This window comes from Passer montanus, unplaced genomic scaffold, assembly GCF_014805655.1.
Source record: "Passer montanus isolate IOZ18808 unplaced genomic scaffold, ASM1480565v1 scaffold14, whole genome shotgun sequence".
Lineage (NCBI taxonomy): Eukaryota > Metazoa > Chordata > Aves > Passeriformes > Passeridae > Passer > Passer montanus.
This window is the reverse complement of record NW_024360941.1, coordinates 11,954,368-11,979,410: the sequence shown is the minus strand read 5'-3', so window position 1 is coordinate 11,979,410 and position 25,043 is coordinate 11,954,368. Positions and strand designations below refer to the sequence as shown.

The window sequence follows — 25,043 nt, the reverse complement described above, 5'->3', positions numbered from 1 at the left end:
CCTAGTTCACAGAACTATGTAAACATTCCTAACTTCCAAGTCTCACAGCCGCTAGGCAGGTGTTCTACATGGCAGGGTTTTCATATGTCTGTGTCCAAGCTGTTGAGTAATTGTAGCTGCAATCAGTCAGCTTTGTCCAAGTCAGCAATGTGTTGGCAAGGTCCTAAAAATGAATGAAAACAAAGTTGTAGGCAGTACTTTCAAAACATCCTTTAGTATACTGATGTCACTCTGGCCAAAAAAACAGGAAGTCTGTAATTCTGTGTGTTAATGTTCCTAAGAGTGCACCTTCATCTTAAAATCAACAGTTTGAATTTACAGTGTAACCCCTGTAAAACCAGCTGCCTTTTTTTTTTCTCTTTTTTTTTTCTTTTTTTTTTTTTTCACTGTTACAGCTCAGGCTAGTGAAGCCTTGCTACTTGTCTCATTTTTGCACAAATAGATTTAGAAAGTGGCAATAACCTGGTTACCTTGGCTTCCATTGGCACGAACTCACTGGGACTTTACTGTGTGGCGTTCATTGCTGTCACTTCTGAGTAACTGAAGTAACTGAAGACTGAATTTTTGTACATAGTATTAACAGATAACACTGTGCAGAAAAAGCACTATCTGTATGCCAGTGAAAAGGACCTGGATAAATATAATTGATACAATATTCTTGACAAAGGTGTTGGCCCTTTTTAGGGGTCGTGTTTCTGCTTATAGTAAGTTTGATGGGTGTAACATTCTGCCATCTCATGAAGAAATAGAGCTAAGAAATAGGAGATTCCCCTACAGAGCAGAAAAAATAAAGCAAAAATGTTAATTCAAAATTAACATGTTATTTAAAATTAAATGTTAATTACTATTAAGTATGAATTTAAACCAGACATTTTGGCATATTTTTTTTCTCACAAGAAACTGTGTATTCACTGTCAGTAAAGAAATTGCCAAGAAAATAATTCATAGCATTTGTTACAGGTGATTTCTGTGCTAAAATCTTGCTGTTTGTCACTATGGGAGAAACAGTATCTAAGGTACAGCAGAGAATAGCTAATGATTTCTGAATTTAGGTGGTGTCTGCTGCTTTCAGACACTAAAATAAAAATTTAAATTTTGGGGAACCTTAAGAATGCAGCAGTGGACCAGATTTCCCTAGGAAAAAAGAAGCCTTGGCTTGCTGCATGTTTGAAGCCTCAGGGGAAAGGAAAGCAAGAAGAGCTGATTGAATTCTCTGCTTTGCTCATGCCTCAGAATGGCTAGGAGCAAGCACAGGAGAATTTTGATGTATTGGGCTCAAGTTTGCAGGTTGATTGATAGCTCTGAGAACCAACTGTGTCCCTTCTTTCACTGTCTGTATGTGAGAATAATCTGGAGATAGGAGCAGGCATGGTAGAGCAAAACCTTGCTAATTGTAGAGATGGACAGGCAGAGTGATGACACGTTTCCACCAACCCTCTCTGCCAAGTGGGAAACTGTCAGCTTGAGGCTGACATACACACGGATGTGATATTAGGGTGTACAAACATATCTCAGTAGTTGTCTAAAAGGGTAAGTAATACAGAGAGCTCCTACATCCAGTTTATTTAGATTTATCTATGTATGTCTAAACTAATACCAGTTTTCAGGGAGAATAGATCCCAACTGTTTTTGTTTCTTTACAATTACCAGTATAGGTTTTTAAAGTTCCAACCAGAGTATTCCCCTTCTTTTTGTGAAAGATGATCTTATCATATTACAGATAACTATGATAAAAATATTTCCAGAGATTTAATCTAACTCTTATTTTTTCCAGTTAAAGTTTTGCCTCTCATCTTTCGTAATCCTGATTGTAAATCTTCAAAACACAGATGATTCCTGTCCTGTTTCACATAATAATACACAAGTTGGTTAGGGTTTTTTTATTTTGATTTTGGTTTGGTTTGGGTTTTTGTGTTGTTTGTTTTACTTTGGTGAGGTTTTTTTTGTTGGTGGGGGGGTTGTTTGTTTGTTTGTTTGATTTGGTTTGGGTTTGGTTTTATTTGGTTTGTTTGGTTTTGCTTTTTTTATTTTTTTCTTGCTTTCTGTTGATAACCCAGGAAGTGTTTCAGGCTGTGGAAAAAGAAAAGCAGCATTATTGATGAGGACAGTCCACAGGGGGCTGTAATTGTGAAAGACCTTCTTAGCATTTAGTAGGAATGCTCAAAGGATGACAACAAGGTCCTTTTTTTTAAGAAAAATAACTGATTTTTGATTATATATGTTTCTTGTCAGAAATGCTTCTCTGTCTTTCATGAGATGAAAAGGATGAAGAATTATCCGAGATACCACAAAAATAAACAGCTTTAAAAAAGAATGAGTACAAGCCAGATGGGCTTAAGAGTCAGCTGAAGGAAGCAATAGGCCATAGCAGAGTTTTGTACAGGTGATATTCTTGGAAGAGGCTGTCCTTGCCAGAGATACTACTGTGTTTGACCAGGTAAGCTATTCTCAAAAGCTTCTGTAACATCAGGTCATCCAAAAAACATACATCCCTGTAATGCCAGACATTGCTTTTTATTTTCTTTAAATATTAGGCTGGATTTATCTGGTGGAATACAAATCATATGAATTCACTATTATTACTATTTTTCTCTTTCATTTACACAAGTGTAGAATACTTAAAAATAAGACAACAGATAATTTCAATCAGATAATAAACGAAACAGTACTGAAAATACTGGGATGTGCTTTTTTGCCTGTTAGCTTCATCCTCAACTGTACCAAAGAGCTTTCTAGTACCAAGCAACAAATATCCTGCACTTATCAGGAGAGATATGTTCTTCCTCATCCACAACACCTACTCTGTTTTCTGCCAATATGCAATAAAATAAAATCTCTTCCTGAATCTGACTTAGTAACCAGTTGACTTGTATTAACATGGAAAAGAGGGCAGCCACAATATCCTGCTCAATTTTTTCTTTAAGCAGATAGGTTCTGCTAATTTCACCATAAGCAGATTGAAAAGGGGACTAAAAAGTGCAGACTAAGTTTACTCCATGCTTTATTTTGTAATAACTGTTTGTTTGTTTATTTATTTATTACGGTTCTTCACATTCAGTTTCCATACTCTAATGCCACAACAAAAAGTATTTTGAGAATTGGTAGGCCCAAGGCAGGACATGTTATGAAATTCACTTATATATGACTTCATTGCTTTCATCAGAGCATACTGACACATTGTCACTTTGTTTTGAGTGGAACCACACTGCTCCTTTTTGAGGCTATCAGCTCTGTTTGGAATACTCTCTGGAAATCAGCAGGAGCTGGACACCACCAGCTTCTCACAGGTGCTATGGAGCATGCTTGGCTGGCATGGGAGCTGCAGCTCCTCAGAGGAGGGGAATATTGCTGATCAGCTGGGAGCAGCATCTGGCCACTGCAGTGATAGCACCACATGGATCATTCCCTGTCATTTACAACATGGATTTGTCCACTTGTGTCTCAAGTAACATTTCCCTGTACTTCTCTCCAGGAACTGCTTTCAGACAGTAACTCCATTTCCTCAGCTACTGTTATAAAGCAGAAATGATCACTGGATTTGGTTTCCAGCTCCAGAACTGATCACCACGTGAAAAACCTCGGGAGGTGTGCAGATGATGTTTAGGGAAGCCAAATTAGAAATGGTAGCAAGGTAATCTTACTGCATTGACAGCCATCTTTCTTGTCTCACCTCAGCCCTGAAACCTGATCCTCTTTCATTCTAATAAGTGGAAGAATCCACATAAATTTAAGGGAAAAGAATCAAGACCCTTTTGCACACAATGAAGACAGGATTTTTGTGTGTTCTTACCTGAGGTACCCACTGACATGGATGCTGCATTTCTGTGATTTTGTTTCTCAGCACGTCACATGAAAGAAAAACACATTCTTACTTCTTCCTTTTGTGAAGAACATATATACACTTTGTAATCAAGATTATTAAATGAGGGTGGGCAGCACACCTGCAGAAATTTTCAGTAGGTGATAGTTTAAGACATTCATAATACTCTCCTATATCCAGATGTTAATTTTTCTTTCCAGCTCAGGAAATAAAGGTGGGAGTCATCCAGCTAAATATGTGGAATGAGAATCTTAGGATAAATAGGTCTTGCTCTAAAAATGTCTCCATTGACTGTAAGGGGAGCCCAGGTCTCTTGTCACAGAAGTCACTGAAATGAATTCCACTCTATATGTGAAAATGGGGTAATTATATGCCTATGATTACCATTTATGAATTTCAGAGTTCCCCTGAAAACTTGGACAGAGTTTTGGCATATGTCATTAAAACTATGCAACAAACAGGAGGAAGCCTCATTTTATTTCCCTCCTAGTGTGGATTTTTTTTTCTCCTTTGGAATCCGCTTATCCTCACCTAGTAAAAATTATTAATTTCTAGTGCAACTGAAAAGTCACCACAAATAGCACCAGAGAGTAATACAGCACCTCTAGGACCTGTAGCAAAAAATCACCCACATTAGGGGTTTTCTAGCAGTGCTTCTGCTAAGCAAAATTTTCAGTGCCATCACTTACTCCAAGTTACCAAAAAGTGGTATTATCCTTTACTACTGCGGTATGACCAGGGTACAGGGTTTTTTCCCCCAAGAACAGACAGAGTTTACATTTGCTTTATTATTCAGTTGTAATTGTGAGAAAAAATAATAGTTAAACAAGATGAATAAATTCCTGCCTCTCAAACATCCTCTTCCCCAAAATAATGAGAAATGTGGCATTTACACCAAACTAAAGGAGGCTTTAGGCTGGAAGACTGCTGTCAAAATATGGGCAGCATCTGACTGAACATAAAACTTAGCTGCAGTTAAAATCACAAAATAACAGAACAGGTGAGGCTAGAAGAGACCACAGGGAGTCATCTGGTCCAGTTTCCCTGCTCAGGCTGGGTCCCCTAGAGCACATTGCACAGGTTGTGTCCAGACAGCTTTTGAACCTCCCTGGAGATGGAGATTCCACAACTTCTCTGGGCAATCTGTTCCAGTGTTTGGTTACCTGCACAGTAAAGAAGTTCTTCCTCATATTCAGGTGGAACTTCCTATATATGCATTTCTGCATGTTGCCTCTTGTCCTGTTTCTTGGTACCACCTGGCAGAGCCTGGCTCCATCCTCTTGACACCTTCCCTTTGGACACCTATAGACATTGATAAGATCCTCTCTCAGCTGTCTCTTCTCCAGGCTAGATACCGGAAGACTTGAAATGTAAAATGTAAAACATCAGAGGATTTTGTAAAGCCATTGGTTAGATCAGTTTTCTTACTAGTGACAAAACATCTCTTGCCCAATGTGATTCATCTCTACATTCATATTGAGAAGTCCTTTTGCACTTGGGCTTAACAGTTAATGTTACTTGACCACCAGAGGCAATGAAAACTTTAAAGGGCTGCAGGATCACATGTTGGAGCTGAACAATGCTTTTTCAGTTGCAGGAATATTACTAGAGGAGGAAGATACATAGCTGGTAACCACTGTAACTCAATATTCCATTACCTTAGGAACAGGCAGTAGTGCTCAGAAATTATCATGCACCATTTTCGTAATTAGCCTACAACATATTTGAAACTGTTACCAGGTATCAACATAAAACCTGTTTTCCTAAATGCTCATCTGTGAGTTAATTAATCACAGACTAGAAATTGATGCATCCTGACAGCAGATTTAATGACAGCATTTTCTTAATAATGCTTAACTTACCTAATGGCAGTGCCTTTGCTGTGGCAGTGGCAACTAACAGAACCATCTAGAAGGCACGTACACAAACACAAGTTAATTGTTGTTACCTGAACAAAGAGCATGGCATATTATACATTATGCAAAAAGATTGCAAAAATTAAAATCTAGCTGAAAGAAAAACTTTAAAAATACAGATATTGCTTTTATTTTCTCTGTATTTTGCAACTTACAAGCTCGGGGACAGATTTGCCCAGTGAGAGAGACAGCATAAAAATTCTTTCAATGTCCGCTTTTTTCCCTCAGTCTCTATAAAATCTAGCTGAAAGAAAAACTTTAAAAATACAGATATTTTCTCTGTATTTTGCAACTTACAAGCTCGGGGACAGATTTGCCCAGTGAAAGAGAGAGACAGCATCAAAATTCTTTCAATGTCCACTTTTTTCCCTCAGTCTCTGGACCACTAGACCATGTCATGTCAGCTTAGTTTAACCTATAGGCTAGGGAAGTTTGATGTTTGACATATTGTCTCCTGCTAACAAACTTGAAGACCAACATTTACCATAACCTACAAGTGAGACCATTTTGTTCACACATGCACAGAACCAGTTCAAGTCATTAAGGTGCTATGGTGCAATTTTAGGGCCAAAAAAAGAAAAAAACAAACACACATCAGTCACTGCACAAGCTTCAGCTTGTCTCCGCAAGCTTTATGTGGTCTTTAGCCTGTATAGCAGGTGCTTCATACAGCTTTAAATACATCCTTTTAGTAGGTGAAACTGGGACACTGAGATTTCATCACAGTTTCTCGGCCAAAAAAACAAGACTTCATAGAGCTGTGCCCCAGTTTAGTTGTTTCTTTGGGGATGGGTTCTTTGATAGTGTTTTAATTTGAAATCTCTCTTTCCCCACATACATATAGGTGATCACATGCAGGATCACAGGAGAAAAGAAAGGCACTGGAGTAGTTCAGTGGCTATGACAGCAGCCAAAATAACAGCTCAGGCCAGGTGGTTTCTTGTGCACCCTTTCGGGGCTCTCCTGTGAGGCACTCAGAGCTGCCACCACCAACTCTGCAGAGGTGCTCTCTGCTCTGCATGCTGGTCTCCTCTGTCTTGTGGGGCTCTGACATGGCTGGAAAGAGGTCACCATGAGGATATTGCTGGGAGAGGAACAGCAGGTGTAGGAAATAACAGGGTTTACAAACTGTGCTGTGCCTGCATATAGGCCACATGTCTGAGGCTCAGCCAAAGAGAAAGACACCATTTAGCAGACCTGGGCTCACTACAGAAACTTCAAAAATACCAAGATGGAATGAACCAGAAGGAAGCATTGTCTCTGGGCTGCTTGGGAGCTTTTAGGGTAAAATAACAAAAAGAATTTTTAAAAATTTTATTTTAAAATATTATTTTAAAAAATAATATTTTAGGGTAAAATACCCAAAAATAATTTGGGTAAGGTAATAAACAATTTGTTTTGGGTCTAAGATGCCCGAATTTTATGTCATTTTGGGGATCTCTGCCGGTGCTCTTCTGTCATGGTTTATATGCCCAGACATGACTGTAGTGCAGCAGAGGGCTTTATTCCACAGTGGGGCATGATGATGTGCTATTTGCTTGACATACTAGAGGCGAAAGCAGCACTGCCTATGAAATTAATTCAGTTTTTCAGCAGGGCAGCAGCATCTTGGCGAGTTGGCACCTGGGAGTTTAAGCATGAGCATCTAATTAAAGTGGGCAAATAACACTGGTGGCATGCACTGGCAGAGCAGGTGGAGCAGGGGATCCCGGGGGTAGGTACGCCCTGCACAGCACAGCCTGGCTAAGAGCCCGCTGTGCTTGTAGCCGGTGCTGTGTCAGCGTTTGTGCCCACGCTCCGACAGCACCGAGCCCTCCCGTGGGTGCTCCAGGAACTTCTGCGGGGCCGAGTGCCCGCGGCAGGGAACTGCCACCGGGCCTCTTGCTGTTCCTGGAGCAGGGAAGGGGGGAAAGCCTTTTCAGGCAGTGAGTGCTCCGCCCGAAGCGCCTCCCCAACAGAATGTGCTCAGGTTGGACAATAGGAGACATTCCTTCACAGAAAGGGTTGCCAAGCATTGGAGCAGGCTGCGCAGGGAGGTGGTGGAGTCACCGTCCCTAGAGGTTTTTAAGGAAAGACTGGACACGGCACTTAGTGCCGTGGTCTGGTTGACAAGATGGTGTTCGGTCAACGGCTGGACTCGATGATCCCAATTCTTTTCCAACTTTAATAATGCTGCGCGCCAGGAGGCACCTGCGGGCCCGCTGGTCCTGCACGCCACTGGCGGGGCAGCAGCGGGTCGCCGCCACACGCTCTTGCCCAAGCAAGGCTGAGGGAGGCACCAGCCAGCCCTGAGGCGCCCCGTGCCGCCCCGCCGGCAAAAGAGGATGGCCTGAGAGTGAGCCCCGTTCTGTTGGCGCGCCTGCCGCGCTACCTGCGTGTCTGTGGCCGTGACGAGAGCCCGCCCCGCGCTCATCCGCTCGGCCCGCGGGCGTCTCGGCGGGGTGAGTGAGGCGGCGGCGGGCGGGGGCGCGGCAGCGCCCGGCACTCTCTGCCTGCGGTCCGGGGACTTTCCCCTAGGCGGGCGCGCGGCCCATGAGGAACGCAAGTCCTCCGTGCGTGGCCTAGCGAGCAGGTCTTCAGAACATCCCGGCATCCTCAGCACCCAATGAGGATATATAAACCGCGGCAGCCAGGATACCTTCGAGGGCAGGGTGAGATTTTTTTTTAATTTTTTTTTCTTTACATTGCGTTTGCCTCCCTGCTAGTCTCCCCAGGCGATGCACAGCGGGCAGGTGGCCTGGCCGCCCCCCGAGGGGCGCTACGGCCCCGGACGGCCGCAGAAAGAGACCGCGGGGGAACGGAGCGGTGCCGGGAACGCGCTATGCAAATACAGCGCCTCGGCCCCGCCCCTTGTGGCCGCAGCCCCAGCGCCCTCAGGCCGCACGGGAGCGGCGGCGGCGCGGCCCGCACGGCCGCAGCCCCAGCGGCCAGCTGCACCAGCGGGCGGTGTCCGCAAGGACCCGGCCCTACGGGCTTGGACTGTGCTAGCAGCGCCCAGAGGAAACGGGAGTCACTTTCCGATGGCTGCGATTTCCCGTACTTCCGTAGGAAAAACGGGGTCCGTTTTCCTTTCGGTTGGTCGGTTTGCCTGTCCCCCTGGGACAACTCTGCACACCGACACTGTAAGTGCAGGTGTTGTCCCTGGCCCGTCAGGGGGTCTGACAGTAAAAAACCAGCATCCCAGTGCCCAGAGACCAGGACAGTACCTGGAGGAGAGACACAGGAGTTTAGAACTGACAGGACTGCACAAACACTTCTTGCCACAGCCAGTTCTTTAAATTTCTTTGTTCCTCTAGGGCTAATGAAATGTTAGTAAATTCTCATTTGAATACTCTAAAAGTGCTTATTCACCTGTATGTGAATCCGTGTGTTTAGCTGCTTTCCATGCAGAATGTGAAATAAAAATAACACGCTTCAGCTTTCAGTTTCTGTTAAGAGTAGCTACAGACTTGTTCTTTAATGATTCACAACCAAACATCAAAGAGGAATAACATTCAAATTTTTTTAAAAAAGTAATTCTAAGTCAGGTCGTTTAAAAAAGACATCTAGCACCTCAGCCTTTTAACACAGTTGCCCTAACAGCCCCTTGAGGTCAGTGAATACTGAGAGCTTTGCTTTACAGACGAGAAACACAGGTTTTCACATTACAGCACGTGCTGCAATTCTGAACCAGAGATCTGTAGAGGGCACAGGATGCAACTCCTGGCTCACAAGCACAGTCCTTACCTGTGTCTACCTGAACAGGGTAAGGACTTGAAAACAGATCCCACACTTCCCATCATGAATACCACAGCTCCTCAGCACAGCACGAAGCTTGCCCTGCGCTAGAAGCAGACACCAATTCTTGCACTAAGACACAATTTAGCACACTGCATTCCGAACGCCAGGTGGTGCTCCAGGAATGCCGGGGGGAACTCCTGAGAAATCTAACTAGGGCGAAGGGCGACCGAGGGCACAGAAGCACAGGGGTCAGGAGGCAGTTCTCAACCAGCCATCGGGAAGTGCGAGCGCCTTGCAGGCTTCTGGTGCTATGGACTGGACAGCCACTGCTGTTCAAAAGCACACAGGGCACAGCGTGAACACCACCGTGGTTTAGTGCCAAAACTCACAAAAGAACTGAAAGTGGACGTATGTACTACTGAGATCCCAGAAACTCCTATTCATTCCTTTAGCGAAATCTAACTAGGGCGAAGGGCGACCGAGGGCACAGAAGCACAGGGGTCAGGAGGCAGTTCTCAACCAGCCATCGGGAAGTGCGAGCGCCTTGCAGGCTTCTGGTGCTACGGACTGGACAGCCACTGCTGTTCAAAAGCACACAGGGCACAGCGTGAACACCACCGTGGTTTAGTGCCAAAACTCACAAAAGAACTGAAAGTGGACGTATGTACTACTGAGATCCCAGAATTCATTCCTTTAGTGCTTGATCAATGGATCTGTCAGTCAAGAGTAAGGACACCACTAAATGATGCTAACTACTGTAATAGGACAAGATTAATTCAAAATAGCACTGAAGACATTATGTTTTTACAATTACATGTCATTATTCAATATACCAAAACATGCAGTTTGTGCAGGTATTTCAGCAACATTGAAAATAAAAGGTAATCTCTCACTTTGCCTCAAACTATTCTGTACAGGGAGTAAAAATGTAGCAAAGGAAGGGCTTGATTAGAATGAATGCTTTACAACATACCTGCAGCCTCCAGCAGACAGCAACAATTTCATTTTGCTTACCTTGGTGTTACAAAAGTTGAAATTCATATTCTACAGGTCCCCTCTATTAGTTTAACAGTATTTCAGTTACACATCTAAAGAAACCAACTAATTCTCGTGGGATTACACCTTGAAGTTACTCAATGTAAAGCTTTACTGAAGGTGTTGCAATGTTATTGAAATGGCTGGAATATTTAGTAGCCAAAACCAAAATACTACAGATGCTTATCACAGAGGTTTTATTGTTTTAGTAGCAGTCAAAATATACTTAGTATAGAAATCCATGTTCATTTGGAAAAAAAAAGTACCAAACAAAACTGTAAATGATACTTCACCATATAAATTAAATCTGCTTACAGTTTTGGTGGCCGAAATAGCAGAGGTTTGACTGCTAATTGCTAATTTGCCAATGTGATATTAAAAGGGCTCTAACCTGATAGCATAATGTTAAATGGGATCAGGGCGTCACTTATATTGCAAGTGTTATGAAAACATCCCATGAAAATAGTCAACCAACTACTTTCTCTCCTAGTATGAGCAACAGTGAACATTATGAGCAACAAGCCTGAAACATATATTTCAAATTTGATTGAAATTTTTAAACAATTTTCAATTATTCAAGTATTATGGTCCCTATGTACACACTTCTACGAGCCTAGAAAAGATATGGTAGACAATTGAGCACACTACCATCAAACTGTAAGAATTACAAAAACGTCAGGTTTTAAACAGCAAATTGTACCTTAATATTTAATTAAAAATAGAAGAGTTAGGTAGACTATTTTGCAAATACAACAGCACACTAGTGTGCTGTATATTAAGGCAATACCTTTAAATGCGCACTTGTCATCTCTAACAAGTTTTATACAATTGCTACCAAGTGAAAGAACTATCATTGTCTTGCAAAACTGAGAAAGAAATACAAAATATCTGGAAGCCTACATTTTCAAAGTACAAAATTAACCTTCAGTCCTTGTGTTGAAATACTATACACAGTACAGTGATTCTCCCCTACAAGATCTCACGAGGATTTCTTAAAGCTGGAGGCAAATTTGAAGGTTTTGACTCTTCATCCAGAAGCACCAAATCTTCAATTTCACTACCTTTGTATTTTCTTTTACATATCTTCACAATAACTTTCTTCTTGAGGAATAATTTCAGAGCTTCTCTTGAAGCCACTGCTTTGGCATTTTCCATACTTTTACCACAGCCAGTACCCAAGTAGACAGACTTGCACCTCAGTTCACAAACGATATTTTCTAGAGAGCTTTTATTTTGAGGCAAGTCTGCAAGTTCCTTCAGGGGAACAAAAGCAACATCTAACGTAGCTTTTACAGACTGAATAGACGAATTTAGAAGTTCTGCATGATTTACATTAGGACTGAAGCCTCCAACAGCAACCAGCTTCCAGGCTACAGCTTTGTAGAGTCTGTTGAAGAAAGGCTGTCTTTCCTTTGCGTCTTCGCTGGTCAGCGGTTTGCACAAAGCCTTCGCAGGGCTTTCAGCTGCCTGCGAGCCACTCTTGGAGGCCAGCACGGAACCACCTGGCTGAGCTCCACCCCGGGAGGGCCCCTGCTGAGCTCCGCTCCGAGCGGCCAGCAGCGAAGCCGCCACCTGAGCGCTGCTCTTGGAAGCGAGCAGGGAGGAGCCCGGCTGCACGCCGCTCCGAGCGGCCAGCAGCGAGGCGGCCACCTCCGCGCTGCTCTTGGAGGCCAGCAGCGGGGAGCCCACCTTAGCCGGGCCTTTGGAAGCCAGCAGCAGCGAGGCACCCACCTGAGCACCGCTCTTGGGGGCCAGGAGCAGCGAGCTGCTCACCTGAGCACCGTTCTTGGACACCGATGCTGGGGCACCCACCTGGGTTTTGGAAGACAGCAACGCAGCACTTGTTTGGGGGGTGCTCTTGGTGGCTGGTGGCACTGCTGGTGCTGCCACGGCTGCCTGTGGGGTGCTCTTGGTGGTTGGTGGCACTGCTGCTGCCTGTGGGGTGCTCTTGGTGGTCACTGGCACTGCTGCTGCCACCGCTGCTGCCTGTGGGGTGCTCTTGGAGGTTGATGGCACTGCTGCTGCCACCGCTGCTGCCTGTGGGGTGCTCTTGGCAGCTGGTGGCAGCGCCGCCTCCACTGCTGCTGCCTGAGGGGTGCTCTCGGCAGCCAGTGGCGCTACACTTGCTGTAGTTTTCTTTTCAGGTGATGGCACATTTTCACACTTGCTTTCCTTAGGTGGGCTTGAGCAAGGCTTCTTTCCTGGCTCTTTTTCAGATGAAGGTGGCTTTTGCTCAGCAGTACTTTCAGCATTAGCAGGTTTTCCTTCTGTTTCCATGTCTGAAACTGTGACCATTTCTTGATCTGAACTGCAAGTTGACTGGGAAGTTTCTGGATCTTTGATAGTACCTTTTTCCTGCTTTTTGGGCAAGGTGCTCTCTGTTTCCTTCACTCCTTCTGCCTTGGTTGTTTTCACATCCTTTCCAACATCCTTAGAGTCTCTGCTTTTCTCCACAGCTTGTCTCTTGCAGGGCTCCTCTACCCCTTCTGCAAAACAGGTAAAATATGTGATCCTCTTTGATTTCTGCACTATCAAATAACCATGTAGAGAAAAATAATCTAAAACCTTCTAGCAATATTCTCTGTGAATTTAAAGGGTATATATTAGCAATACACCTTGAACTGTCATTTCAAGTATTAACCTACTATTTCAGAATTTTGAGGTTTTTTTGATAAAATCCAGACAATACCCATGCGAGATTTCACATGTTGGTTTGGACCCAAGTATGTATTTCTATTCTTGAAGTCCAAACCAAAACTGGCCAATATACATTAAATGGGTTATCTGATCTAAAAATAAAAGAAGTGTATTTTGTCTACTAATATCACAAAATATTTTTAAAACATTAGTCTGATAATTACTTTAAGAAATTCAGTTTCTTATACAGCAACAATGGCAAGGTAACAAGAACATATTTAAACTGGAGCACAGCAGCCCATATTACAACACACAAGTTATCAGATTAAAGTGCACCAGCTGCAGAAATTCAAAACAACAGCTCCACATTGCCAAATGACTATGTACACATTATGTGCATTTTAGAGACGTTATATTAGAAAAAGAATAGCACAGAGAGAGGAGACTATTAGCGGGAGTTTAAAAAGTAAATTATTTTGACTACTTTCTAAGCCCGAGGCAAACCGAGAACATTCAGAAACAAGCATTTTCTAGACTCCTATGTATTGTCACAGCTATGATCTGCTAACCATTGCTACTTGATATGCCTCTTTTCTTCACCTTGGCAACCAGTTCGTCTCTCGTGGTGCGGACAGGCGCGTCGGTCACTTGGATGCCTTCGGCCATTTCCAGCGCCCTCTCCATGACCTGCGGCGGGTACCTGGAGGGGCGACAAGAGCAAACGAGGGAAGGCGCCTCGTCACACGGCCGCGCCGCGCCGTCCCGCCGTGCCCCGGCGCGTCCCGCGGAACTCACCGGCATCCCAGGAAGACGTGGTTGGCCCACACCATGGAGAGGGACACCAGGCGCTGCAGCTGGGCGCTGCCCGCCGCCGGCAGCTCCCCGACGTTGCGCAGCAGGAACTCCCGGCGGTACCGCCAGTGGTGCTCCGGCTCGCAGGCCCCGCGCAGCGTGTCCGCCCAGGCCGCCTCCTCCGCCGTCCGCCCCAGGGGCTCGCCCGCCGCCTTCCCCGCCATCGCCGCCGCCGCGGAAACACCCGCCCCGCTGCTTCCGCCCGGCGCGCCGTGAGCTCACATCCGCGTGGGCCGGGCGGCAAGGGAACGGAAGGGAAAGGGAGAGCAGCGGGCGGGTTGGGCCGTGAACCGGAACCGGCCATGGCCCGGCCCACCCGCACACCCCCGGGTGCCGGCGGAAAAGAGGCGCTCTGGGCTCGGCTGTCAGCCCTGCATTGTGATGGGGAAACGTGAACAAAAGTTCTGCTTTACGGGTTGATTTTTTCCAGGCTTGCTGAGGTCGGAGTTCGTGGGGGATTAGTTGGTGTTTTACCTCAGAATCACGGAATCACTTAGGCTGGAAAAGTTCTCTGAAATCACGGGCTTCAACCCCTGACCGAACACCGCTTTGTCACTTAGACCACGGCACTAAGTGCCACGTTCAGTCTTCCTTTAAACACCCCCAGGGACGGTGACTCCAGACCTCCCTGAACAGCCTGTTCCAATGCTTCGCAACCTTTTCTGTGAAGAAAGTCCCAGTCTTCCTTTAAACACCCCCAGGGACGGTGACTCCAGACCTCCCTGAATAGCCTGTTCCAATGCTTCGCAACATTTTCTGTGAAGAAAGTCCTCATGTTCAACCTAAACCTCCCCTGGCGCAGTTTAAGACTGCGTCCTTTAATCCTGACACTGGTTGCCTGGGAGAAGAGGCCGATCCCCACCTGGCTACAGCCTCCTTTCAGGTAATTGTAGGAGACATAGGTAGTTGTTGGAGCCATAAGGTCTCCCCTGAGCTTCTGTTCTTCTAAACAACCCCTCCTCTCTCAGCCACTCCTGATAACACTTGTGCTCCAGACCTTTCACCAGCTTCATTTCACTTCTCTGGCCTTGCTCCACCACCTCAATGTCCTTCCTGCACTGAGTGGCCATAACTGGACACAGCAGCTGAGGTGTGGCTTCACCAGTGCTGAGTACAAAAGGGCAATCCTTTCCCTGTTCCTGCTGGCTAAACTATTTCTGATCCAGGCCAGAATGCCACTGGTCTTCTTGGCCACCTGAGCAAACTGTTGGCTCCTGTGTTGCTGATTCATGTTCCACCAGCACCCTCAGATCATCTTCCACAGGTGAAAGCAAAAGGACCTTCAGGTCCTTTCCCCCTTTCCTCCTCAGTGTTGTCCATACAATCGGATTTGTTACCTGGTGTGCAACAGGACAATAATTGCATACTCAGGAGAAACAATTATTATTTCAGAGTTGCACAAGCCTGGGTGCTCAGTGGTATTCCACAAATCAAGTATGCGCCTCTGGACTTTCTGTGCCATTATTGCTACACAGAAGTTTGGAGTTAGTTACTTTCCAAGGATAGCCCCTCTGTTATGGTTGGTTAATAATTTCCATACAAGTTATGTAACCCCAGCTAACTTTTATCCAGTGCTCTGGGAAGGGGTCTTCACCTGGACAGGGGTATTTTGACCTATAGGCATGAATTTTAATATTATATGAGGATAGTTTAGGTATAGGATATGTGGACCTTGAGTACTTGCCAAGTTAGCAATGTGTACATGGATGTACTAAGGGATGCTAGCTGTTGCCTGTTCGCCTGCTTAGGTGTCCTTTCCTGATGGCTTGCACAAAAGACTTATCCTGACTTAAAATAATCTGGACATATTCCAGGTTTTACAACACTGGCATGTGACAAAAAGGTAGTGACAAGGACATGGGTTGTTGTAGCATTTTTGAGAAAGCATTAAATGAGGACTGCTGGCTACAAAGGGTTCAGCTAATTACTCTTGCAGCTCTGTAGGTTGTCTTTAGTTTGCAAAACATTACTCCAGAATTTGATTCAAGACCATTTGAACAATTCTCTGTGAAAAAGTAATAAGCACACTGTGAAAATATTGCAAGCTTCCATCTGCCAAGATAGGGCTTGCTGAATTAGTGCAAAAGAGGAAAGAATTTTGAATTCCAAAGATTGTCCCTGGAGAGCTGTATTGATTTTTTCTCCTAGATTAAAAGTCTGGGTTTGCTTAAGTTTTCAGTTTTTAACACCTACATGTCATCATGAACTGGACTACAGGAGAGATTGCATTGAAGGAAGGACTATTTCTCCTTAATGACTTAGATGTCTTATTTTGTGGAAATGATTGTGTAGTGGTTTAACTAAGAGTACCTCTATGGAGCAAAAACTAAGGGATTAAGGAAATGAACTTAGAAAAAAGAAGTCCAATTCACTTTTGCTCTTTATCCATTGTTAGAATGGAAATGTTTTTTCTTTGCTTTCCTGGTTAGGCCTCACAATGTTATCTTGTGCATTGGCAAGAATAATTCAGTAACAGGGAGCAAGGGAACAGTAATGAATGGGATGGGGCTGAAGAAAAGGGCAGAAAGTTTATACCCTCTCTGCTGTGGGTGTCTTGGAGGAATGGGTGTGTTACAAAACAGTGTCAGAAAGGTTAGAAACTGTGGTCATCACATTGGTTTCCAGGCATTAGTTGTATCAGTCCCACATGTGGTTATCTTGAAATACAGGCTCAAATACAGGAAGGGCATGATCTGTCACATTAGGGTTTCTGCTTAGAGGTGAGGTGGGCCTGTCTCCTAGACCTCTGAGTCTGTGATACCACAGTTCTTGACTTCATGGTCCATACAGACCTTAGAAGGGAAGGGTGAATGGAATCCTTGACAAACATAGGTCTAAGTTTGCACCTCAGCCAAGATCATCCATTCTGCCAGCCTGTTTATGCTCTTCAGTGAACCAGTTTGCTTTCTAATGAAACTGGTTGAGATCTGTTCCTCAGAGACAGCAGTAATTCAACCAAGCCTGAGCAGCTGCAGCAGAATTGTCTGTACTCTTGCAGAAGAAGAGGAGCAAGCAGTGCAGACAAGAATGTCCTGTCCTCCTCCACAAGCATTTGAGTTGCCAAGTGAACTAAGGACTAGTCCATGTTGAGCTGCTCATATACTAGTTAAGAGTGGGAGCTGGGGAGGGTTAGATTCCACAGGATGGTGATGGGAACATTTTATACACTCAGAGGGATCTCCAGGAGTCATATTAGGGTGTTGCTGGGTTAATGACAGCCAAACCACAGAGACAGGACTCCACACCTCAGGGCTTTGTGAGTGCTTCCACTCACCCCATGTGCATGTATGGACTCACCTGTGAGTGCTGGACTCCTACAATAGAATTGTTCTGGGAAGTGTTGGAGACTCAGCACATTATCCAGTCCTAGAGTGGCTAAAAGACTGATTAAAAGAATTTACTCTTGCCCAGATTTTTTTTTTTTTTACTCCTTTGCCCAGAGGACAAATTAACAGAGCACCATTTCACCTCTTTGCCTGCTGGCTGTAAATGTGAAAACAAAATACTGGTGACATCTGGAGAAAAATCAGGAACAGTTTTGCGCACATGTAGAATGGCTCACAACAGTCTTTGGTTGTAGTGAACTTCTCTGGTCTGATACCTTTCTGGAGCCTTATGCTTTAATTTTGGGTTAATTTTCTCTGGTGTTACTGCTGCATCAATGTATTGTTGCTGGTACAAAGATGACTTAAAAATGAGCCTTTTGTCTTCCCTACCTGCTTTTTTCCAGTCATATTCTTTCTACTTTATTAATGTGTGTTTGAATCACACTGGAAACAGGATAAATCCTCCTCCTAGAGTATGGGATGATGTGCACAGACAAGAATACCAGTACTATATACTCTTAGTACTCTGTGAGCACTAAGAGATATACTGTGTCTCAGGTTGATAAGTATGTATGTTAGAAAAGAGAGAAAAACACCGCTGTTAATTTTGAAAAACAAAAGAGGTACTATTTTCATTCTCACCAGGAAAGGCAATTTTGAAGTTAAACACCTCACTGATGGTGTTAATGCTGTGCATTTAATTTTCAACATTGGAAGAAAAGAGATGGTTTTGTTCCCACTAGAGAAGGAACTTCTAAATGCCACGTCGATAGCAGTGTTGTTAAGAGTCATTTGGGGTTTGATAATAGCTGCTTTTGGCAAGATACAACAAAAATCTCAAGGTGAATCATACCAGTGTCTATAAATCACAGTATTGCACCTGCACTTCTTGTATAATAAGTTTATTTGTGTCTTTATAAACCAGTGAATTATTGTTTCTTCAAAGTCAAGTCCCACTGAAACATAGAGGGCAGTATCTCCCATTGAGTTCAATTATGTTCTGTGCAGTTAAGTTTAATATATAGTGACATTCCCTACTCAACTTAATATGAGAATTGTGCCCTTAACAGCATGCAGTGCAAAGAGAGCTTGGAGTTATTGCCACAGAAAGGCAGTAACAGTGCAATCTTAGTGGCCTGGCACAGTAAATCCCCTGAACACCATCTTTGGTTGGTCCCTGCTATAAGTAATAAGTAAACTACTGGAGAGCTCTGGCTTGAGCTCATTAGAAATGCAGTTTGAAGAACAGTTGTGGAAGAGTTTTGCCATTTCCTGATATCATGTTATGTGTTCTGCTAGAGCAGATCTTTGGAGTTCTGCTACTCAGGCAAGGGACAGCACTTCCACAGAGATGTGTCTGTACGTGCCAAAGTACCCAGTAATTTCTGTTCAGTAAATTAATCCTTGGAATAAAAGAAATTATTTGCTAGAAGAGCATGAATTACTATCTAGGCTTGTCAATGGAAACTAGAGTAGATCTGGTTTTTTGTTTCACTACAGTCATGCAACTGTTCTTACACTACCATGAGCAACTCTGGATTACAAAATCATCCACTCTCCTGAGATTGCTCAGCTGAGGAATATGTATTGAGTAATTACAGAGTATAAAAACTAAGGGTGAAAATGAAGGTAAATTCATAATAATTTTTCTTTATACATACATGCTCTTATTACTAACTTAAATACTATTTTGCATTTAGTAATACATTATACTTTACATTTATAACTGCCTACAATAGGGTTGTCAGTTGTTGTTCTTTAAATAAGTTTGTTAACTTTAACTACACCTCAAGGTAGCCTATCAATTGCTAAATTTTTCTTGCTAAACTATGCCTTAGGTAACATGCCACTTGCTAAAAGTCCACTGCTTGACATGACATTTTCCCTATTGAGGATGGAAGTTTAGGATGACTTTATTACTACCAAATATGATCTAAGAAAAAAGGGCTTTTTCTAGGGTAAATTATTGTGGAGGGCTTATGTTTGAGGTTCTTAAATGCCTTTATACTCTAGAGCAAACTTGGAATTTGTCAGAAAAAAACTGAATTGGGGTGTCTGATCTTCTGACTATATGGAGCATAATCTATGAACCTTGAAAAAATTAATTCTTCATGTTCCTGAATTAGCATGTGTCCCTGCCATCCTTACTACTATTGCAGGCAAGTGTTCCCCTGCTGTGGGCCAAAAAAGACCTCTGTTTGCCACTATGGGCTGGAGTGGGTCTGTGGACTGAGAGAGTCTATGAAAATTATCCCCTGGGCTCCCCAAAAGCTGCTGTTTTCTCTTTTTCATGGGTTTTTGAGTGTGTCTTATTGGAATGGAGAGTGAACAAGGACTTGACTGAAGGAAAGGAAACAGTAAGTGTGGAGGCAAGACTCAAACTGTTGGAAGTGGAAAACCTTAACATGAGAGCAATAGGGATAGGACACTAGGATTAGGTGAGGAAGGAAATAAGTCCTCAAGGAGAAATGTAGGAGAATGAGTTCAAGGCAATGGAACAGGTACATATATATAAGGAATCTGTATGAGAGAATAGACATGGAGGCCAGTGAGGAAACCAGAAGAATGAGAGCACATTGTTAGAGCAGACAAAATCAAACAGAATCAAATCTTGACTCTGAGAAAAGGGACAAGCTGTGATGGGAAGGGGAGCATTGACAGAGGAACCACTGGGATTTGAACAGAAACTTAGAGAAAGGAAAGTTAAAACTCACAAGCACAGAGACATTAGCATTTCAATGACTTTTTTTTCTTCCATTTCCAATAGTTATGTGCTAGGGTAAGTAAAACCAAGAAAATATTCTGACTTTTTAATTTAGCAAAAGTTAGTTTCTTGTCTTTTCTGTGTCCTATAAAGGAACAAAAGAGGTAGAACTCCATTTTGTTGCAGAAACCCATCTTGAAAGCCACCTTTAAAGAGTTTTTAGGTAGGAAGCCTTAGGCCTTTGGCAGGCAGCTGTAACCTGGACTTGGAAAAAGCAAGAAAATGGCCTTTGGAATGTTAATGCAAATATTGGCATGAGTTCATTGTAATTCAAGAGGATTCAGGAAAGTACTAAAAGGGCAAGGAGGTTTTATATAAAAGAGAATCTATTGTGAGGCTGCAACATACCTACATTTTATTTGTGTGTGTGCATATATATGTATACAGCAGGTATGCATGTCTGCATGCACACACATATGTAATACAATATAGATGTGTGTGAATATATGTTAAAAATACTGTGTTATTGATAATGTGAGTGCCTGTAAATCCAGATATCCCTGCTCCTTCAGTCAAGTTATTCATAGCTCAGAGGAGAAACAAAATTACAAATAATATTTTGCTGGCTTGAGTTGCAGATTGGAGCATTACACAAACAGATGCTGTTAAATCATTATACCATGCTGTACCAGTATCACTTTTGTATGTCCTACATATTTTGCAGACACAAATAACTATTTTAGAAATTATATAAGGAGCTTTCCTGAAAATACAGGCAGCAGTGTCAGATCTAATTTGAATTATAGCTATTGGAAATCATGGTTCTGTTTTTCATTACTGTTATACCAATATCCCTGACAACCTGCAATTTACCTGGTATGAACAGCACCTCCTGAAAATGTAGAGCTGTTTTATGTGCTCTGTGTTGTTGTATTTTTGTATATCCTCCTTGTGCATGAGTGATATTTCACATTAATTCCACTGGATGGCACTAAAGGAGACAAGATTGCCTGGAAATATCTCTAGAAGCTGGGTATAATTCCAAAAATTGAGAGTGGCTTACTTTTTCATTCCATTACTGAAACAGACAAATGTGAACCCATTTTCCATCCTGATGTAATAATTTGTCATCAAAATCAGCTCTTAAACACTCCTAGCTGCAGTTCTACATTTTGACAGTAGCAAAATTACAGTGGAGGCAGAGTCAAGGTTTCTGTATCTGAATATCCCTTCTTCCCCAGCAAAGGTAAAGGCTGAGAGAAGTGGCTTTGGCCCATTCTGGATTCTAAAGTAAAGGCTTACAAAGCATCTGAAAAATTTTGACCCTGTGCTCTGTGGCAATGCTGTTGATACTGTCCACTTCTATTCTTATAGCGAGTGCAAGCATTTTAGTTTTCAAGCTCATTTGAAAAAAACTGCTTACCAAGGCATTCAGGATTAAAAGCTTCCACCTGTTGAGGAAATGTAGTATATTGTTTCAGAGACCCTCCTGAGCTGAAACTCCATCTGCAGTCCCTACACAAGGACCACTGTTTTTTCCTGGATAAGGAGTTTGCAATTCTGTCTGGAAGGTACACAATTACACTCTGTCAATCAGACCTGTAGGAGTCATCTTTGACTTCACTCTTTTTTGACCTGTTTATCTTGATGTATATGAATTTTATTTCCTTTTCTTCTCTAAAGTATCTTCTTATCTTCTTACCTTTGTTCACATCACAGATATGCCTTTTTAGGCTTTTGTTATCTCTCATCCTGCTTATGACAGCTTTTTTTTTTTCTTTTTTTTTTCCCAGGCCTGACCCGACCTGTCAAAAAGGTCCTTTGAAACACTATTCTTGCACTTATCTCCCTGGCCTATTTTTGTGGTTCCTTTTTGTACTTACCTCTTTAGTGTATCTCCATAGATTTCCCTGTCTCTGCAAATCCTGTAGCCCTCTGAGAATGCAGTTGGACAATTTTTTTGGCAGCTGTGCTGGCCTAAGACAGTTTTTACTCCCAGCCATCCGTGCCTGTCTCTTTGATATGCCCGCTGGTTTTCTGGCACAGTTGTTTTGCTCAGCTGTGTGATAAACCAGATTAGGAACCCGATTTGACTGAAAAGTAGTATGGGGAAGGGGGGAGAGGAGCCTCTTACAACCAGCTTATTTCTCCAGACAAGGCTGCGAGGCAGTTGGGTCTGCAGCAGGGACAAGCAGTGAGAGATGCAGGGCTGCAGAGCAGCCGTGGCTTGTGCTGGTTTGTGCAGGGCTGCTGCCGGCTGTTAGGCTGTGACCTGATTCTGATGATAAGCCACCCTAATATCTGCCTGCTGCCGGCAGGCTGGTGCTGCACCTCCTTCCTCAGCCCCCAGCACGGGTTGGTTTCTGTCCATTCCCTTGTGCCAGCATAGGTGTTTGTCTCACCCAAGTGAGGCAGCTGTGGGAGCTAACCCAGCACAAAAGCACTCACTCCTTCTGGGGGCTTTCCTGGCTATTGTTTCAAGAGCCCATGGAGCCCACCCACTCAGCAGCACCTGGGTGCTCTGTCAGCTCAGCTTGGGCCTCGATTGCACCACAGCCCTTCACAACTTTGTCTTTTCCTGTCCTTGTCTGCCCTCTTCTCTCTGTCTCCATATCTACTCCATCTGCTTTTCTTGTAGCTGTGTTAATGATGTCCTTTTGGTCACCCTCAACATATGGAATACACTCCCTGGAGCAATTGCTGCATCTTTCCAATCTCTCAAGATTTTCTCTTACCATGACACATACTATAAACTGCCAGCAGATAATGCCCAGTTTAGTTGCTTGTAGGAATTTTGGACTTCATTACTGTGCTTAATGTGTCCATGTGTTAACTTGAAACAGGCACAGCCTATCAGTTTATTTGATAAGCTAAAAGGGATTAAATAGAATATTTTGTCTTCTTTTTTTTTTTTTTTTTTTTTTTTTTTTGAGAAAAAATTCCTATGCCCTGGAGGAATGTACTTCCCTAAGGTCATATATAAATATCAGAGGATTATTTTCTGTAGCTTTCACACCTTGGATCATCATTCATGCTTGTGCAAATGGACATAGCATTGCTACTAAGCAGTTTACAGTAACATCTTACAGAATTGTAAATTAGTGCCCCAGAGATATGATAGCAGAGAGTCAGCACTTACATGGGCAGCTGAGCATAGAGATTTAGGGATTTCTTTTCACCTAGCTGTTTTTACTGTTTGGGTTCTTTTTAGACACATGTAGAAGCATATCCTAAACATATTTCATCCTAGTATCTTGGTGTGCTAAGCATTCTTTTTCCCATTCAGTTAAATAGAAGCGGTATAGAAAAACAGCAGTGAGCAAAGCAGCATATTGCCTTGGAAGCAATAAAATAAAATTATCTGTGTTTGCTATTTAAAAAATCAAGCAACACAAACATGACAGGGGGCACCTCTGCACCATGCAACAGAGCACAGGACTTAGCATATATTTGTTGAGTTACTTGTGAAATAGGAGACAGCAGCTGTAGACTTGTGTATGAGTGCTGCTGCACCCAAAGTACTTAACCTGTGGTAGGTGGTGCTAATTAGGTTGGACATGGTGCTAATTAGGTCAGATAAAACATTGTGGTCATGCAAATACACAGTGCCTGTGAGTCCGGCTCCGACCTGGCTGGAGGGTTCTGCACAAACTGCTGCATGAGCCCATATGTGTACATCCAAAAAGAGAAATTGTTTGCTCATGGCCTCTTGTTCATTACCCCTGTAGGGTTTAGCTTCAGTAACAGATGCATTTGCCACATACAGGTGTCAGATGTGGCTTTGCTCCAGGATTTACTTCCCTCTTGGTAAAAACAGAAGATACACTTTTGAATGTGTTTTTAAGGCTGTGAGTTGTTGCTGTGGAATAATGGGCATCCAACATACCTGCTTCTTAAAACCATTCTGTTTTACTTCCTAATTAAGGCTGTAAGTACTGAGAGGAGCAGGAAAGAAGACGGTAATTTTTTCAGTCACCAGAAGTTTATAGAAATTGTGAATATCTGCTGCAAGGTCATGGAGGCAGACAGCAGTATGACAAAGAGCAAAGCACATTCTCCTCCAGTACATTTATCAGGAGACCTGCCTTCCCCCTTCAGTGAGACAAAGCAATGTTTCAGATTGGAGATACAATCATGACTACAACATAAATTCTGTGTCTTTGTAACTCGATGGCAAATATATCCCCAAAGCACTGACTGCAGAATTGCCTTTAAATAACTGTTTAATATATCTATAAACATAACATTCTTTCAAAATTTGGATATTCAAGTTGATGTTTGTAGGAAGGTTAGTGCTTATTTGTAAGAACAAGGTAAGCTGAAGAAGCATTGTCCAAGAGGCAGTGTTCAGGATGACCTGTGGGATAAAGGGTATTACAAGAGCTTTCTCCTTTTTTTTATTTTTTAAAGGATCTCAAGTAGTCGTTCTGGCAACTTCTCTCTGTTTTTTCATTTCCATTTGACAGATAGATGAGACAGAGGTTTGATTAGAATGTCGTGAGCTATCAGTAATAACTAGGAAAGACTAGTGAAAATGTGGGCCCTGTCTGTAAGGAAATGGGATGTGGTTATCCAGCATATGGAGAAAGCTGAGGTACGCAGCAACATTCTTGCCTCAGTCTTCACTGAGAGGTGCTCCAGCCACAGTGCCCAAGTTACAGAGGGCAAAGGCAGGGACCCAGAGAAGAAAGATTGGATTCTGCTCTAGAAGATCAGGGTTTGAGAACCTGAAGGTGCCCTAATTCATGGGACCTGATGAGATACATCCACAGGTTCTGAGGGAAGTGGCAGAGGAAGTGGCTAAGCCACTATCCATTGTATTTGAGAAGCCATGACAGTTTGGTGAAATTTCCTCTGAATGGAAAAAAGGGAGCGTAGTCCTCATTTTAAAAAATGGAGAAAAGGAAGATGGAGGGGACTAGAGGCCAGTCAGTCTCCCTGTGGTGTCTTGCAATATCAGAGAGCAAATCCAGCTGGAAACTATTTTATGGCACATGGAAAATAAGGAAGTGATTGGTGACAGCCAGCATGAC

At 43.2% G+C, this 25,043-nt stretch overlaps 1 protein-coding gene across 2 annotated transcripts; it reads right to left on the bottom strand.

The window, feature by feature from the left end:
• Positions 1-10,673: 10,673 nt before the first annotated feature.
• LOC120497990 (CDKN2A interacting protein) lies at positions 10,674-14,199 on the bottom strand. 2 transcript variants are annotated; one of them, XM_039700213.1, is made up of 3 exons: positions 13,924-14,199; positions 13,698-13,828; positions 10,674-12,977 (listed from the first exon to the last, which is right to left on the bottom strand). In XM_039700213.1, exons 1-3 carry the CDS (start codon positions 14,142-14,144, stop codon positions 11,461-11,463), a joined length of 1,869 nt encoding a protein of 622 aa, XP_039556147.1. In that variant the 5' UTR covers positions 14,145-14,199; the 3' UTR covers positions 10,674-11,460. The 2 variants fall into 2 exon arrangements, with proteins under 2 accessions (XP_039556147.1, XP_039556148.1); XM_039700214.1 differs by having other exon boundaries at positions 13,729-13,828; positions 13,924-14,059.
• Positions 14,200-25,043: the final 10,844 nt, after the last annotated feature.

Bases quoted from the DNA above. Each gene is read 5' to 3' on its own strand.
- LOC120497990 (XM_039700213.1), bottom strand. From the start codon at position 14,144: ATGGCGGGGAAGGCGGCGGGCGAGCCCCTGGGGCGGACGGCGGAGGAG. The intron at 13,829-13,923 runs GTGAGTTCCGCG...TCGCCCCTCCAG, and splicing joins CACGTCTTCCTGGGATGCCG to GTACCCGCCGCAGGTCATGG. The intron at 12,978-13,697 runs GTTAGCAGATCA...CCTGTTTTGCAG, and splicing joins AGGCATATCAAGTAGCAATG to AAGGGGTAGAGGAGCCCTGC.